An 18,448-nucleotide genomic window follows, 5' to 3' on the forward strand; every position below is an offset into this window, starting at 1 on the left:
TTTCGAGGACTCGAAGGTTAAAGTAGACTTTGAAAAAGCTTGAAGCACAAATATATATAAACATAGTAATTGATGCTAGCGGAGAGAGTATACGCACCACGTATAAGGATACGGAATAGCTTTTTTCTTTCAACCTATTAGAAAAGACCGTGTTTATTCAAACTGTTCGATTATAACTTATTATTCTATACTAAATTATCCATGACAATTCCACATAAAAATTTATAAATAATCTCCATATACTTCTTCAAATAAACGACCTTTAAACTCTTACTGACAATCACATATCCTACCTACCACTTATCTCTGTTCATTGATAAAATTTGCCAACTTTCTCCAGGCTTAACTTTTTGAACATCGCTCTTTACCTGGTCTTTCCAGCTTTTTCGTGGACAACTCATGGGTCTCTTCTTTTTCCCTTTGATAAACTACATTGAATCAGAGTAATCACTAATCAGACATACCAACGCTACTTATTTTATCCGTGCTAACCAACTTACTGAAATTTTTTCTAATTTCTCTTACTATATATCTGGGAAATTTGTCATTTTTTTTCAGAAAAATGTGTCATTATTCATTATACCGACAAGCTCAAAGGTTCTTAAAATTTTCTTCTCAAAAATTAGAAGTTGTTTTTTTTTATTTAAATAGTAAAGTTTCATTATTCGGATAAGGGTACGATATAACTGAACATATAGATTTCTTGAGATATAATAGTTATAGCTAATAGTTCATGTATTCTTGCTTTTCAATTTTCATTGTTTACTTTATAACTTTATAACTACCTACTTTAAAATAGACGAATTAACACACGTATATAAAAAAACGAAATTCTTTACCCAAAAAAGTTATCAAAATTCACTGTGGATATAGTAGTTAAACGTCGAGTAAATTGTTTGTTGGACAATAATTTTAGAGCAAATTAAAACACTAAAATGTTTTACTTAATCCGTTAATATTAGAAACTAGGAAGTGGAAGGTGTTTATGTATTATATTATGATGTATTGATGTATAATATAATTAGAACTTTAAGGCAATTATGATGCAGAAACATTAAAAAGGATAAAACAAAAATAAGAATATTACTAAATTGCAACTAGACTAGAAGAATTTCTCTACAAGGATAAGCTTTAAGTTACATATTTTAAAACGCTTGATTTCGGTTAGAGAATACTCTACCTACTCCACCGTGTAGTTTTCACAAATCAAAAACAGAATTTAAATAAATGATAAAAAAAGAATCACTCAACCTAAAATATGAAAACATTTTTATTATCCATTGTTTTTTTATTCGGGTTGAAAGACCTTTGATTATTTACGCATTAAATGTTGTTGCAGCCCGCTGACAAGGTCACATGTTTCTCGTTTAATTTTACGAACGCGAAATGAAAAAATAACCACTTAAAAATAAAATGAATTTATATCTATAAACACATTTAACAATACTTATCTTTAGAGGTCACAGTAGACTTATCGGTCAATTTGTTGCGCTTCATGAGTCTTATATAGGTACACGTTTATAGTTAAAATAGACGATGATACAACAACAACAACAACAACAAGGTATTATTACTATTATTATTATTATTAAAGGCCATTGTAATTTTGTAACAGTGCGGATATAAGGCAATCAAGTGGGATTGTGTGTGCAAATGCGTAAGACAAGAGCAGGTTAATGGTCGTTCATATCATACTTTAGTGTACACAAGTCAGGATTTATTTGACATAAGGGGTGAAAAAGCTAACAATATAATTTTTACAACAACATTATCAGAGCGTGGGAGGCGGTTTTTTTTAATCACGCCTGTTTGTGATATCTATTTAGAAAATTAACGGTAATGATTTCATCTATCGTTGCCTGAGAAGAAAATAAAAATACGCTCAGGCGTAATCTCACTCTGTACATACCGGCCATCAGTAGAAAACCAGCGAATTAAAATAATTTTGTATCATTACATTATTGAAGTGAGGCATCACGTGACGATGTACACTGCACAAACACATAATGCGGATAACATTATTTACAGATAATATTATTTAAATTTTAAACGTTTCCCAAACATAATTTATTATGAATAAATCATGATAACTATTCAGAATGCAATACGTAATTATAATTATTTAAAACATCTAGATGTCTATCTTGCAAGACGCTAACATTTCGCACCACAATCACAAGTCATCAATATTTCCCATTAATTAATTATTTAAATTATTAATAACTGCTTGGAATTTATATTAATATATTATATACGTATTTATACACTTAATATAATATATGAACTTTAATATACCTTGACACCAAATACTCTAAAATTAACATTTAGAGGAAAACCTGCAGGTCAAACTATAAAGTTGCAGGTAACAATAAAGACATACTGTACTAACAAAACTTAATAAAAATTAAACGAAAAATATACTGTATACTTTTTTGCAGTTTCTTGAAATCTACGATTACGACGTACTAAACTACATTATTGTACACCAAATACTTTAATAAAATATATTATTCGATTTTCAAGAAAATCTTCGTATTTTCACGCATTTGATTAAATTTGAACAGATTATTTAAAATATTAAAGTACTGTGAAATATATTTATCCACAATCCACATAAATGAATTACAAAATATATAAAACAAAAGCTAATGATTGCACGTATTAAAGTTATCAGAATGCTACACGTGATAATATAATGCATAATCACTATAATTTGCATACGTATGCACATACAATGTACACGATGGACTGTATACATACCGCATACAAGTTTTATAAAATTAAAAGCTTAAAACAACTTTAATTAAAATTTATTACCGCGATAGATCGGATAAACTGCGGAAAATAGTATAAATTCATGCTTTATAAGTTATAACTTATAACACAATATACAATATGATATATTAAGAAGATAGGCCGTAAATATTTCTAGTTTTAAATATAGTTGTAAATATTGTCATACAACAATAATTGTATACAACAGTGCAGCGTGTATGATGAACAACAATTGAATTAGACTATGGATTTATCATTTTGTGTTATATTTGTAGTACCTATTACAAGGTGGTCCTCGTGGTCGGTTGATTGCCCCACTTCGACTAGTGGCATATAAACTGCTACCACCACAATCTCTAACTAGAACATCGTGATGAATAACGAAGTTTCGAAGACGAAACACGACAGATTGAAAAACAATGATGACCTACAAGTGAATTGCAATGACATAATGGTTCTCAATGCCAGTAAATACACGATCGAATAATAGACATAATTAACTTACGCGTATGTAACGTAAAAAACGAACTTTTTTTTACTAATAAAATCAAAAAACACATGATATAACATCGAATTACCTTCAAATCATTTCTACCGTACAAATAATGCAGACATCTTCCGTCGTTATAAAAATAATTAATACCATTGGTAAATTGTGATTGACTAAATACGCGCAATAACGTTTACCGTATATATAACGTGCCAATTCATTTAGTTTAATTTTTTATTATCATTTTAAGCTGATTATCGTTGTAATATTAGTCTGATAAAAAAACCTCAATCCTGAAACGCCTTTTCACTGAAGAAAGGACAGAAAGCAAAACAAATGAGAAGACGGTTTTTATTCACTCAAAATTTACTGACGGGCGCGTGGTAGTTGCACTTAAAAGCAGAAATCTCTAAAATTACCTCTATAGTTTGGAAACGGTTTCCGGTTTTAATAACATTAAGGGGACGTTGTCTCCGTGACACATTTCTATTAACTTTGTTTCGTATAAATGAATTGGCATTAGACAAAGTAATTTATATGCCACGCCCCACTGACGACAAATACAACAGCAGCAGCGGATAATAATTAGATAACAGTCAAGGGAGAAAAAAATTCTTACACCATGATTGTTTAGTAGTAGGTCAAGGGGAATACTACCACCATCGCTCAAACATGTTCGAGAAAAATTCTACCGTGATTTCGTGTCAAAAAAATATTTTTTAAACAACTAAAAATACCTTACGCTGTAATACCGTTTACAAATTTGTAAATTGTATAATATACATATTGAATAGGTTGATGCGAGCTCTGTATATTAATTATTTAAGGATATCATTATGGCAATAGTAGTGGTAATGTAGTGATAATAGTAATAATAATAATAATTTAAAGAAAACAAACGCCTACAATTAAGTTATTTCAATGTGCAGAGTTCGCTGCAATGTCTCGAACAATGTGGTTTATGTATATAATAATCATTAATATTGCGTAATGTATTTAGGTCGACATAACATAATACAAATAATAATAATACATACATTTTCCTGCTGCCTGTGTGCTCAATGAAGGATATTACGTAGAAGACAGATTAAATCCATTATTGAAATATTATTCAACTAAAAGCAATTAATTTAAAGAATAACTATAACTTAACTACGCAAATGTGGCTATAAAATACAAGTTAATAACGGACGCTCTGGAAGCAATATATTATATTTAAATTAACAATCGTGGGCTATTATGTACTAACGTCTGTTCATTTACATTTGTAAATTAAGTCATATAGTCTATGGTATAGGAAGATCCAACGAATTTCGAATATTATTGTTATTACATGATGACAACAAATTATTTTTATCAAAATCTAACTATATAAAATATACCTATATCTTATTTCTTCTTCTTTATCAGCCTATCGGTCCATTGAGGAACATTGCTGCCTTCAAAATATACCTATATACTTTAATTATTTTACAAGTAAACATTATAGAACATCAATTATTAAAAATTTAAAATGCTGATAAATCCGATGATACTTTCGAATAAATCAAATTTTTATAATAGCTCATACAATTATATTAAAATGAAAAAATATTTCACGTTTACCTTCAGCTCGATTTACATTTTTTTCAAGCAAAAATATAATTTACTTTTATAACGAAGTGAGTCTAATTTCATAATATATTATTGCTACAGTATATATTATAGGTAAAATGTATAACTTTAAACATATGGCACGGCAACAGCGGTAGTAATACGTATGGTGCAGAGAACCAGAAGAGCATACAGTAGATCGCAAATACATAGTATTTTATTATATATAATGTATACGATATGCCGATGTGATTGGGAATCGACTTTACTGTCTTTGTAAACGAGTGGAACGTGTGCGGGATGACAAAATAACTTTACTACGTCGTCACCGTATAGTCGTATACCTACTCGTATATGGCCAAAAGAAAGAAAAAAAAGAGATAGAGAGGGACTCGAGACATTATTGCATAGAAAAAAAAGAAGGAAAAACAACCAAGGACGGAAAAGAACAAATATAAATGTGTGTACCTATTTAAATCGAAAAGATCGCGAGCTCCGCGTAACACTGAATATATTTTATCCCGCGCACGGCCTATGCAACTATAATATAGGTACTATATTATACCTACTCGTCGCAAGCTGCGGCAATGTTTTATTTTATACGTACAAATAATAATAATACGAATAATACGAATAAGACTATGCAGGCAGGTATGTATATAGTGGTTACCGGTAGAGTCGTCGAAGGGGATTTCATTATAAAAACGCACAATCGGCAAGTCAGCTGTTTATCGAACGTATGTAATATTACTACTACGACCAGATTCATACGAGTAGCATACAGATAAATAAAACTATACCGAGTATACCTAGGGGTATAATGCCCGTCTATATTAAGGAGCACGCGTATTTTTATTTAAAATAATAAAATCACAAAATAAGAATTTTGCTCAAAAGAAAGGATAAAATATGTATTCGTCGATGAATATCTAACACCACCCTCGACATTACCACGGTAAATAAAATAACATTCGAACACAACCCTATCACCACCCCCAAACCTCTCTCACCATAGTCAACCGGTTGTTATGTGTGTAATAACTTATACGCGAGACAAATTTTATTCCTTTGAACCCTAGCTGCAGCAATATGTATATATAATATACGTTTATCGCACATTGCCGTCTCGTTTTTGTGTAACCCTATCCAACCCATCGTATTTCATAATAGCATGTATTATACATAAATATATCAATAGATGTATATTATCCTTTGGGTAAGGGGGGGGGGTGTCGTCGTTGTTTCTATCGCACACCAGAATAGGTCAACGGCCGGCTGAAATCTCGCGGACGGCAATATAGATAAACAAGTACAATAAGGGCCACCACACGCATCTGCAATGTCTACATATAAGACCATATGAATATAACTATACATTATACAACATATATCCTTCCTCTTATACTTATTATGTATAGTGTAAATCAGGGACGGGCAGAAATCTAGTTTAACATAATACTATTTACTCGTGTCTTATGTATATTCGATTCATAAAACTTCATTTCATCTCCGTGTTAAATATATTTTGATTATAAGATACCTTCCACAAACAATTCTAATACTTATCAATTTGAATTATAGTTAACGATATAAAATAGTTATATGTATATATATTTAGTACAATATAAATCTTTGTTTATCTGCACCAGTAGAACGATTATTTTCTTTAAGCAGTTTTATTATGTATAATGTATATTGTATGTTATTACCTCCACACCCCTGATTACATGATAATGTTTTTTGAAAAACTTATAAAAAGGAAATTCTGAGTATAACATAAATGTATAAATTATCATTAGTAATGTTTTTAAAATTGACTTTTATTGAACATTTAGGAAGATTATTTCCATGCATCCATCTTTCCGAAGCCTTTGATAACAACAGACAGTACAAGATTAAATATTTATTATAATGGGAACTATTTCAGTTATATGTATTATATAGGCTATAATCTTAATATAGATATAGACTTTACTGTATGACAATTCAATTTTGCTGTTCTGTAGAGTTAGTAGTTTGTGTTTATAAAAAATTAAATTATTATAATTTCTGTTGTATGCGCACGACGCGTATATAATATTATATTCAAAATAATTTGTCGATAAACTATCTCCAACGCACGACGATAATACTGTAAGATATAAATTAATTTCCTACATAGTTCACCTGTAATACGTTTTTGTGGTGAATACAATACGAAAACGACGTGTTAATTTCTATTGCATGTTATACAGTCATGCGGAAAAAGCATTGAAAATGTTTTCCGGAAAATATGCTAGATATTACATCTTACTTTAACCAAGATTTATACGTTCGAGTGAAACAGTTTGAAAAATCGGAACACCAAAGTAATAATACAGAAAAAATCTAGGTAATATCACTATAATATTTGAGCGCTCCGTTAGTATTAATATACACTCATACATGCAGTCTGTGAACAAGGTCCCTCTCCCCCCTTAATATCAGTGAAAACAGCTTATAATAATATAAGTATATTGCCTATTTTTTCCGAGCAGCGGAGAAATTAAATTCTTCGGTTCTTCGCAACATCCGGAAGGACAGCTAATCTACACCACGCCCAAATCAGACAACCGACTATTATATGTGTACAATATAGATGCTCAATTATTGAGTCGATAGTACAGTACAAAAATAAAGACATGAAACATAAATTATTAACGAGAAATTACCTTTACTGGAGAGCCGAACAGTTCTTTCTTGTCTTTGACATTGTTCTCGGAAACTTGTTGCTGTCTGGATTGCCTTTCTTTCTCACGTTGTTTTTCCCGTTCCATTCTGTAAAAACACACAAAAACTCATATGAATATAGCTGTACTTTGTGTGTCGCGTATAGATTCATTATCATCTAAACAAGACAACGAAAGGGTGAAAAGGGTTAGAAATATTGTTGTTCTATATTGTATATACTCGTAAGCACGTATACATATTGATAAACGGAAGCAAAAACACTGTCAATACTTCACCTGGCAAACTATATAATATATATAACACTACATAATACAAAGGGATTTACCAGATGGTCAAATAGATTTGCATATGCTAACGGTTGTCCATCACTCAATACAATAATGAACGCACCAAGATCCCGCAGTGTGGTAGGTGGAGCATAATATTATGTGTTCCAAAACTGTATCCAAAACTCGTGATAATATCACTCTACACACGGGTGAATAAATAAAAGATACCTAATTGTGTAACTATACCAACAGGGTAATAGCTAGACAACAGAAACCCCATATTATATATATATATATATATATAGGTTGAAAACATCTGGTACGAAAGACAGGTAATGTTTCTATTGTACGCGAATGATTATGGTGAATCCCACAGGTAGTGTAACGAAAAACGCGCCCCCGCGGACCGGCTGCACCAGGCGAGCGGTCTCCGAAAGACGAGAGAAGACTTTTTTTCATATCCACTGATTAACCCCAACCGCTGCAGCAGCAGCCGCAGCCACAGCATCAAAACTCGCCAGACGCCCAGACCACGAATAACGCTGCCACCGTCAGCTAGGTGTGGTGGTAGTGGTGGTGGTCGGTGGAACCTTTCTTAAATCGGCAGCTGCCAGCGCACTACAGAGTGTACACACCTGACACATATGCCATGAACAGATTTCCAGGTGGCATGCCTATATACGTGCATACATATATGTGTGTGTATACTCGCCGGATGCCGATATATAGGAGGGTCAAATCTCGCACACAGTTCATCGAAACATTACAGCCGTTAGATAATTACCGAAAGAGTATGACAATAATTTTGCCAACATAAATACGATCGACGAAACTACACGCGTATAAACCATATTCGTGTCAGTTACACGATGATGAGTAATACAACAACAACGCATGTATTATAATTTATAATGTATTATATGTCGTATGGTTATACCTAAACCTGCATAGGCTGTAGCACTATAATCTACATAAATTTAATAATAAGTCTTTTTCCTAATGTGAACGTATTCATGGTTAATAACAATATATTTATAAAATAAAAAACAAAAAATAATACTCTCAACGGCTTCTAAGTTCCAGGAAGAAAATATTCCGACATAGTTTTGGCATTAAATTGGTTAGTGGCTTTAGATAGAAATATGGCGGATGTGACGTAAAGGGGTTAAAAAGACGGTGAACACGTACTAATACCGACCACCCTTTACATTAATTTTCTATTGTCTAAAACGGAAAACTGAAGAACTGCTGTCAAATTACGAGGTCAACAGCAGCAGCATCTGCTAAGACATTGATTGCGCGGGTGCCAACACTGCTAGTGTTGACTGCAGACACACGCGTCTATATTGGCCATGATACGCGAACGTTGACGATAATCGCCAACGACGTGATGCAACCAAGCTGATTTAATTTACGCAAAATTCAGTTCATATTTGCGGGGTGGCTCGGTTAAATATAAAACTTTCTAGTCCCCTAAACGATAAAATCACTATAGAGTATATCGAAAGCCATCCGCCGAGGCGTCGCCACCGAGTCGGAAATCGCCAATACACACACCAGCATCTCACTCGCTCTTTCTACATCTGTCGTCTATATGCAGTTTTGCAGTACGTCGTAATAAATAAATAACGCGCAAAGCTTTTACGCGGCGTCATCCATGTTTGCTATACACATTATACACTAACGACGCATTATATACTATAAAGCAGGGTCATATTTTTTTTAGACTACCACCGACACCATTCCTACCGCCGACGTCGTTTACACTGATGTATATTAGGTACATACCTATAGCTGGTACATACGTATATATACACCATACTAAATATCGATTGTGCTGTGCTTTTAATATGCACACTACGTAGTACGTACAAACCCGACCCGAGCGTTGTTAGAAGTTGTGGAGAGGTATAGTGTGTGACGGGTGGCGGACGAAAGTGTCTGTTATATACGGCGGTGATGGTGGCTGCTTTAGCGACGGAGGAGGCGGTCGACGTGAATACCACCCGCACGTAGCGCTTGTGTGGGTAATAATTAATGACGAGAATTGGACTTTTATAGAACGGCGTGTATGGCTAAGCGAAATATGTGTGTACATGAGTGTGTGTATGTGTGCACGTGAAGCCATAAAGAACTATATACATATACACGCGTCGAGAGAGAACACGAACCCCGAAGACACGGAAAATCAATAGTAGTGTGTGTGAGTGTATCCCTCATCGGAGCCCGTGTCCAGTACCGAGAGTATGTTTTTTTTCAAATCAACAGGGGAATTAATACCGCTGTATAATAATAACCATGTATACCGTGTGCACAGCCAACAGTTTTTGTTCACCCTAAATATCGTCGTCGTTATGGATGACGACGGCGGCGAACACCCTTTATAACACGATTGTTGCAGTGAACAGTTTCCACCAAACACTGAGCCCGGATCTCGAATTTCGATCTCTTTTCTCTCTCTCTCTCTCTCTCTCTCTCTCTCTCTTTTTACCTCCCCATGGAATACTGCGGAAACGTTTACTTGGCCAGTAATAATAATAATTATTATTATTATTGTCGTAAAAAATATATATATTATTCTTATTATTATCGATAGTTTTGAGATTTTAGTTTTGACAGGCTTACGGCCCGTGGGACGAAATGTATTCTAACAAAACACTCACGCGATTACACTTTCTTCACTTTACGCAGAAAATGTTAAGGAATGATTTTCATTATTAGCGGTTCACTTGACCATTCGACCTCCACCCGCTGATCGTTTCCGCCAATATAGTCAGTTGCTGAGTTTGACAGGCACCGGAAGCGTTCGGTGCGTACTCATTTTCGTATAGTGTTCAATACCCGATTCATTAGTATTCCAAAACGTTCTCATAATTAACAGCGACGACCTAGCTAGTATTAAATTCGACGCCACCACGCAAAAAAAAAACTAAAGGTGGATAAGACTATTATAGGGCTCCGACCGATTAACGGGTTTATGCTTTTAACAATCATTAAATTGGCGAGACGTGTTAAGACGAGTATACAATGTTATCGACGACTGTAAGTATATCGTAAAAATGATAAATTACCGTTTCGACGATTACACGATAATATTTTTATTAATCGTAATCTACTGTAGTACCTACTGTACAATGAAAACGCAACGGCGTATAATCATACTTGCACTTTCGTTGGTCGAGCTTAAGTAAGAGGGCAAAGAAAAATATCGTGACAAGGAAAAGTATTTTTATAACATCGCCGTCGACCGCCGGGAGGTTTAATGGGTGAATTACAATTGGATTATACGACTTTAATAATTATTATCTAGTCGATAGGCCAAATCCCGCCGCCAGCCAGCTGGCCCCCACCGACCGACGACGTTATTGGATCAAATGAATAAGCACGTCATATTACTAAGTTTACTTTGGTTTACCGCTAAATAATAAATTAAATTACGGTTTAGCCGATATTAATATGAAAGGATTAGCACGTCGTTTTCAATTTCTTTCGCGCGTGGACCGGAATGGAGTACATAATAAAAGAAATACGATTTAATAATATTAATATAAAAGGTATATAATACGATAATAATACACTGCACAAACGAATATCTACAGAGTACTTACAAAAATTATTGAGGCAGGTAGTTTGGAACACATTTTTTATTCGAAGCCGTCAAATCGAATACTGCACTCGAGCAATCACCCGCACTGTAAATCGACATCATACCGAACGACCACGGATTGCCGAGTGCAGGTGCAACGATTACGACGACGACAATATCATCATATTTTACGTTGTGTACATTCTGCTGTTACAATAATTGTGACGATAACGAGAAAAGATAAAAACGCAAAAACCCAAGATGATAGGCATACGCCGAACGCGCAGTGCAGCCCCCCACGCTCGGGAACGGGCGGTGTTTTTGGACAAAAAAGAAAATATTATCCCAAAGACGGTGCTATATTCTTATTATTCGTCGTAGTCTCTGGGGAAACGAACGATGTTGCACACCGGTGCGGAGCAGGGGGAAGAAAACAGATATTATGCCGTGGTATTAGTACACACACACACACACACACTAGTGCACTGCGTTCACACACACTCGCGAGTCAGTCGGTCGGTCGGTGTTGCTAGGAGTGTGCACGACGAGGGGGAAAAGGAGCTCCGCTGGCAATGGTCGTTGACCTCTATTGTGGCGGCGTAGTCGTCGGCTCGTCGCCGTCGTCGTTGTCGACGACGATTTTTCGTTTTCGGTCGCCGAAGCAACAAAGTATAAACACACGACACGACGCATCGCCACCGTGGCTTGTTTCTCGCGCATTACGCCCGCCGAGCACGCGTACGAATGGTCTTTAATCTTTACCGGTCCGGCGCTAGTAATTCTTAACGCGAAAACGGGACACGTACGACGCACGTTTTTCGTTGGTAATCTTTACATTGTACAGCTCGCTGCCTTACTTGATTTTCGTTCTATAATCGAATCGTACAACACCGAAAATACATTTGTCGAGCAGTCTTCCTGATTATTAATAGAAACAAAAAAGCGCGATCCGGTTGTGTTATTAGATATTTTCTTAATTTAGCCGTTGTTACAAAGTTATTACTTAGATTACGACAATCACAGAATTGTCTCGAGGGAAACGAATTCGGTTGTTACGACGACGACGACGTGATTAATGCGTTTTGTAATATAATTCTGTGCGCGAATAATGCGACGGGTATTAACGCGAAAAAGTGTAAATTAAAAATAACATTCGGCGTATATGTATAACACGAGTGCATTTTCGTACCTACGCCGATGTGCCACATGGAATGACAGAGAAATAAAACGTGGCAACGGTTTTGAATCGATTCCAAATCTCTGGTGTGACCCACAGAACATAAACCCGACTATACACTATTCTTAAAAAGCTATAAAAAAAAAGACTAATAAAAACGTCAGTTATGTTGATTCTCATTCTTTCTATGCAGCCTTTTCAACAAATTGCCGTTTTAATAAATTATACAAGAGAATTTACCGTGCCCGAATCCCGATACGAATACAAATAATACAATGATGTACAGGCAGAAGACTCTAAACGACGGCGACGACAAATATTTATTTTGAGTGTTATTTGAATCGAAAAATAAACGCGATCATTTCAAATCTGTAGAAATCTTATAACAAACACACAATTAAACACACGAAGAGCAGGAAGTCGGCAAAAAACACATTCCACATTCCCCACATTGTGTAGTGTACATTATAAATAATCATATTATAGATATTACAATAATTGTAAACATTGTTATTTTTTCCCAATGACATACTCGTATTACAAAAATAGTATGTTTACGTAAAAAAATACGTGGATATCATCTATCAATACTTCGATACAATATTATTTTTAAATAAAAATTTGAGAAAAAGAGATAATGAATTATACATTTATATGCACAGAAACCTTCACAGGCGACGCGACGCGCTGCTGTTTCCGTTATATTGTATTTTTTATTTTTAGGTGAACCACTCACTATAGGTTTAAAAACAAAATGTTTTCTTTTCAAAAATTTACCTGCTGTGGTACAGACAACCGACGTCAATGGGTGCGATCAGGATAAAATGGATCCCGGCCCAATAGTATACATATAATATACTTATGTTATACACACTGTACAGTGTACATACACACACACACATATTATGATATATATATCAAGGATGTCTACGGATATATTATTACGAATATAACAAAATACAAAGTAGGTACCTAATTTTTATAATTTATTTTTTTTTTAAAGTATTGAGTCAGTCGATTTTAAAATAAGCATATTATTTCTTTTAGCATGAATATTGAAAAGAAATTAATTTTATAAAGACTTTCTATTATGTCGCTCTATTTTCTTTTGAGTCGATTTAAAAAATCGTTGATTTATATCAATATATATAAATCGTTGTTATATTCCCAAATAAGTATACTACAGTAGTATAGTGACTAACATAAACAATACCATATTTTGTTATTTTTGTTGGGAAGTTTTTTTTTCCCATACTCACCTCGTTCGACTAATTGACAATTTTTTTGTATGGAAAACAATAGGTCAACTTCGAGTTACTTAAACGTACAATTTGAAATTGGCATAAACGATGGGATTAATAATGAACTTTTGCCCTTTATGGTGGAATTCCTTCTTATCGCTACATAAACGGCACTGATATTAAATAGTACGAGTATAATCTCCTCGTCACTGCGTCGCTAACAATATAGTACCCTGGTACCCTGGTATCAACCAGGGTACTATATTCTCTTGACTCAGTTTACTAGTTTCATGGTTCTTAGTGTATTTCAATAGAAAAAAAATAAAGGTGTATATAATATATATATTATATATAATGGTAATTAAAATCAATTCTCTGATTATTGGAATGCATTAAATTATTGTGTAGTGTACACTAAAAAAACAACGCAAGGACAAGGTTTCAAAATGTTTTCACTGTTGTTTTCGATTAACACGGTTTGTTTTCGTTTATTTGATTACCTATATTACAACGACGTAACTATAAACAGTATTATAAATAACTAATATTTATAACTTGACGAGAAAATAAAATATCTCTAGAGAAAATAAGAGTGCTATACTATTTCATTGCAAACTAGTATCAAAATTATGACAGTTCTGTAAGAACTTCTTTTTCGTGGAAAAAAAGAAAAACGCCATTTGTTTATTAACCAACGCTTTCCAATTTGTTAACGTTGGTAAGTTATTCATATACGTACGAACCGTACACAAGACAGTAGATGGTACACCGTACACGTCGTCTACCTTGGACAACATACACTGCGATCATTTTTAAAACGAAAACTAAGTGTAATCGGATTTCAGAAATTTGATAAGTCTATAGATATTTTAGTCTTAAAAATATGCGACAAGAATGTACTTTTGATTACGCCAGCAGAATTCGTTACTCATAAAATAATTTATGCTGAATGGTAAAGAAAAACATACATTATAATATGATAGTTTATAGTAAAGGTATATATAATATATAACTTCTGTATTATACATTCTATAAATACGTACAAGTAAAAAATTCTCACTATCAACAAACATAGTTCAAAACGATATAACAAATTCAAAAGAATAAAAAAAAAATGCTTCTTAAGTATTCAGAACTAATACATATTGAGTAGGTACATTGAAAATCTGGAACACTTCCAAAAACTATTTATGAAAAACATGATCTGTCTGTATACTGTAAAAATATTAACACCGGAAAAAATTAATAACTAATCAAAATTACGTAAAAAGATTGTCGAAAAATGTTCATGGTTAAGTACTTGTTTAAAAAAAATCCATTTATTATTACCTATTAAATACAAATTTTGATATAATATCCAGGACATAATTCAATAACAAATCGGTTACCAAAAAATAATAAAAATGTTATTACTTAATTTAACAAGTATATAATATACTTGTATACTTATATTGTATACAATATACGTAAACCGTAAATATACATAAACACGACACACGTGTGTATATAATTTAAATGAATGATAAATAAAGTATAAGCGTATTAGTGATTTTGCTCGTAAAAAGCAATAAGTAATAACTAATAAGTATATTTTATGTAATGTACCTAATCATTAAATAATTGTTGAAGTATTGAAGTTAAATATAATTGTAAGCAGATTTTCTTCCGGTATTAAAATGCTGTTATAGCGTCGAAGAAAACTAATGAAATACTTGTTGAAGGTATTTCTTATTAAAATGTTCACTTCGTTAAAACTTTGAACGTGCTACACTCCCAATATGAATAATACATACTATTATATTTTATTTATTTTACTAATCTTAAAAGTTTGGAATGCCCGAGAAAACATATGTACAGAGGAATAATGAGTTACTCTTTAGTCTTTACATTTAAAATTCAAATGACAAATAGAAAACTACTCAATTCTCGGATACTTTTACCCTCCTGCCACAAGTCGTGTTCAAAAAGTCAAGTTATACTACAAATGCTAACGTCACGAATTCACACACGAGCACATGCGCTCACGCAAGGCGCGAACATACACAAATAAGCACTAAACACTAATAGTATGAATAGTATAATGATCAGATGACAGAGTTATATATTATACCTACTAGATAATTATTAATTACAATAATAAATTTATTATTTCAATTAAAATAAATTGAATAATAATGATGACTTATAGTGATAACTAAAACCAAAGGTTTGTCGATAAAAACTGAAGTTAACTATTTTTAAATGACTAAATTTATAAGTTATAAACTGTGTTTATAAAAATGAATAATCAACATTCATCATATTCATGAAGATATTTTTTTCTTCAAAAATAGCCCATTAATATACAGAGTGATTCATTTAACCCGCAATATAAACCTAACTAAAAACATAATATAAAATAAGTATTATAAAATCTCATAAAAATACATTATTGGAAAACAATTTAGCTATATATTAATACTAATTTAATACTAATTACTAATACTTTTTATCATAGTAATATTATGTTGAGGTTATTATTTTTATTATGATATTAGACTGCGTTCATAATTTTATATTTTGTAGTAAATGAGTAGAAATATATAGTCATGAGTTAAAGCGCAGTAAAATCCCTCAAAATAATAATTGTCAATACTTAGCTCATCAAATTAATAAATTAAAAATGTTGATACAATATTCTATAATATTAATAACCAAAATGTTCGGAAAATGTTCTTCTGCATTTTAATAACTTGGAACAGTTGTAATTTAATACGTAACCAAAAAAAAAATATATTTATTATAAGTATAGGTTTTATATTTTTTTTAAAATAATTTAAAATTACTTGAATACCACAGTTCTTATAAAAGTTATTTTATAAGATAGATAAATGAAGGTATTACATTTTAGACCTTCATTTTTTTGTGGATCAATACATAACCTTGTTCATGATTCACTAATAAGTAATTATGGACTATGGTTAAATTCACTTGGCACTAATGTATACATAAAATAAAAATAAATCACAGTAGAATATTTTATGGATATTGTACAATTGATAAAACTGTAATTTTTTTCATTTTTAATTAAATTATAATATTACTATTATTATGTAATTTTCTTAGTATAATGCCTAATGGAATATTAATTATCTACAAGTAATTACTCACAGGTTTTGATTACAAATGTATGTCTTTATATTGCGGTATATTTTTTATTTTTGATAAACTGTATACTACATGTGTGTTTTAAGTTAAAATTAAGGTTTTATATTTTTTTAAATATTCTAATTATTATTTTATTTGAGATAATAAATTTATATACGTAGAATAGGATATATATATTGTATACATATTTCCCGTTTTAATTACTATCTTATCGGTACAATAACAAAGACTATAGAAATACTACGCAATACGTTAAGTTTTGACTTGAAACAGTTCTAATTACATTAGTAGGATAAAGCTAAAAAAATGTATAAAAAATACTTTAGGGATTCGAGATGATACGCTTAAGCCGTGCACGCGATATTAAAAATACGTATAATCAGATTAAACTTCTAACAACATAATATTATGTATGTATATAGAAAATAAATGTTAATTTGGAAACATTCAAAACCCATTTATGAACTCGTACTGGTATTTTAAAAATGTCGACATAATTTATAAGGTTTATTTCACATTTTCACGTACAACCGTTATTGAGAATATGATTGTCGTCAAATATGTTTCACGGTTTTAATATTATATTATAGAATTATATCTGAATAAAAAATCATACAATATTGTTATTTTAAGTCGGGGTCAACATGACTAACTACAAAAAAAAAAATTATGACCTATCAAACAAAAAAAAAAAAAAACATAAAACAGAATAAATTAATTTAAATCGTTTTTCACTGACTCACGGTAATGCGTAAGTACGCGAGATAGAAATCGCAGGAATAATGATATTGAAATCGATATGAAGGAGAGACGAGTTTCGAAAGGCTTTATTTAAAACAACATGAAATCCCGTTATCGAAGAAAATATTGTACACGTGTCTTGATGGTAGCGCCGGCAAACGACCATCGTCATAATAATAATATAAACATTGTTGACGGCCGATAAGACAACCAAACCGCTAAGCGCTGTTTGCATAAGGCAGGCTGTCAGGAAATATCTGGAAAAAAATAGCACCGAGATGGACAGTGTCGTCGTCATCGTACGCCACAAAAACCGACGACATCGTAACGACGATAATAATTATGTAATTTAAGTCTATTTAAGCGCATATCGACGAGTTCCGAGAACAAATCGTATTGACTTTATTATATTATGCTCGTGTACGACAATTTCCGTAATATGAAATATCAACACGATAATAATATATAATATAATGAAAAAATTGTGTACGTGACAGAGATAATGGCAATGGAAACGATCGATGGTGGGCACAGACAGGTAGCCAGGTGCCAGCCAACGCGATCAGACGTATTTATGACGTACCACGAAAGATCGTAGCGCACAAGTGCCGACAAAAGGGTCGGCATAACCGCGTGCGGACGAACAGATCACAAAATATGTTTATTCCTCCGAATTCCTCGACGTCTGCCCTTAAGTCTGTGCGTCCATTGACGTCTCTG

The 18,448-nt window shown here is 32.6% G+C and overlaps 1 protein-coding gene across 4 annotated transcripts in view; it reads right to left on the reverse strand.

The window, feature by feature from the left end:
* Positions 1–18,448, reverse strand: part of LOC114129000 (AF4/FMR2 family member lilli) — a 142,021-nt gene that overhangs the window by 31,707 nt on the left and 91,866 nt on the right. For 3 of the 4 annotated variants that reach the window (XM_050201653.1, XM_050201652.1, XM_027993617.2), the window contains one exon: positions 7,549–7,654. In XM_050201653.1, the coding sequence (XP_050057610.1) occupies positions 7,549–7,654 (106 nt within the window). Of the gene's footprint in view, positions 1–7,548; positions 7,655–11,444; positions 11,560–18,448 lie in introns of those variants that run through there. The other variant, XM_050201654.1, reaches the window with a different exon arrangement.

The sequence above is a fragment of the Aphis gossypii genome, chromosome 2 (genome assembly GCF_020184175.1).
Source record: "Aphis gossypii isolate Hap1 chromosome 2, ASM2018417v2, whole genome shotgun sequence".
NCBI lineage: Eukaryota > Metazoa > Arthropoda > Insecta > Hemiptera > Aphididae > Aphis > Aphis gossypii.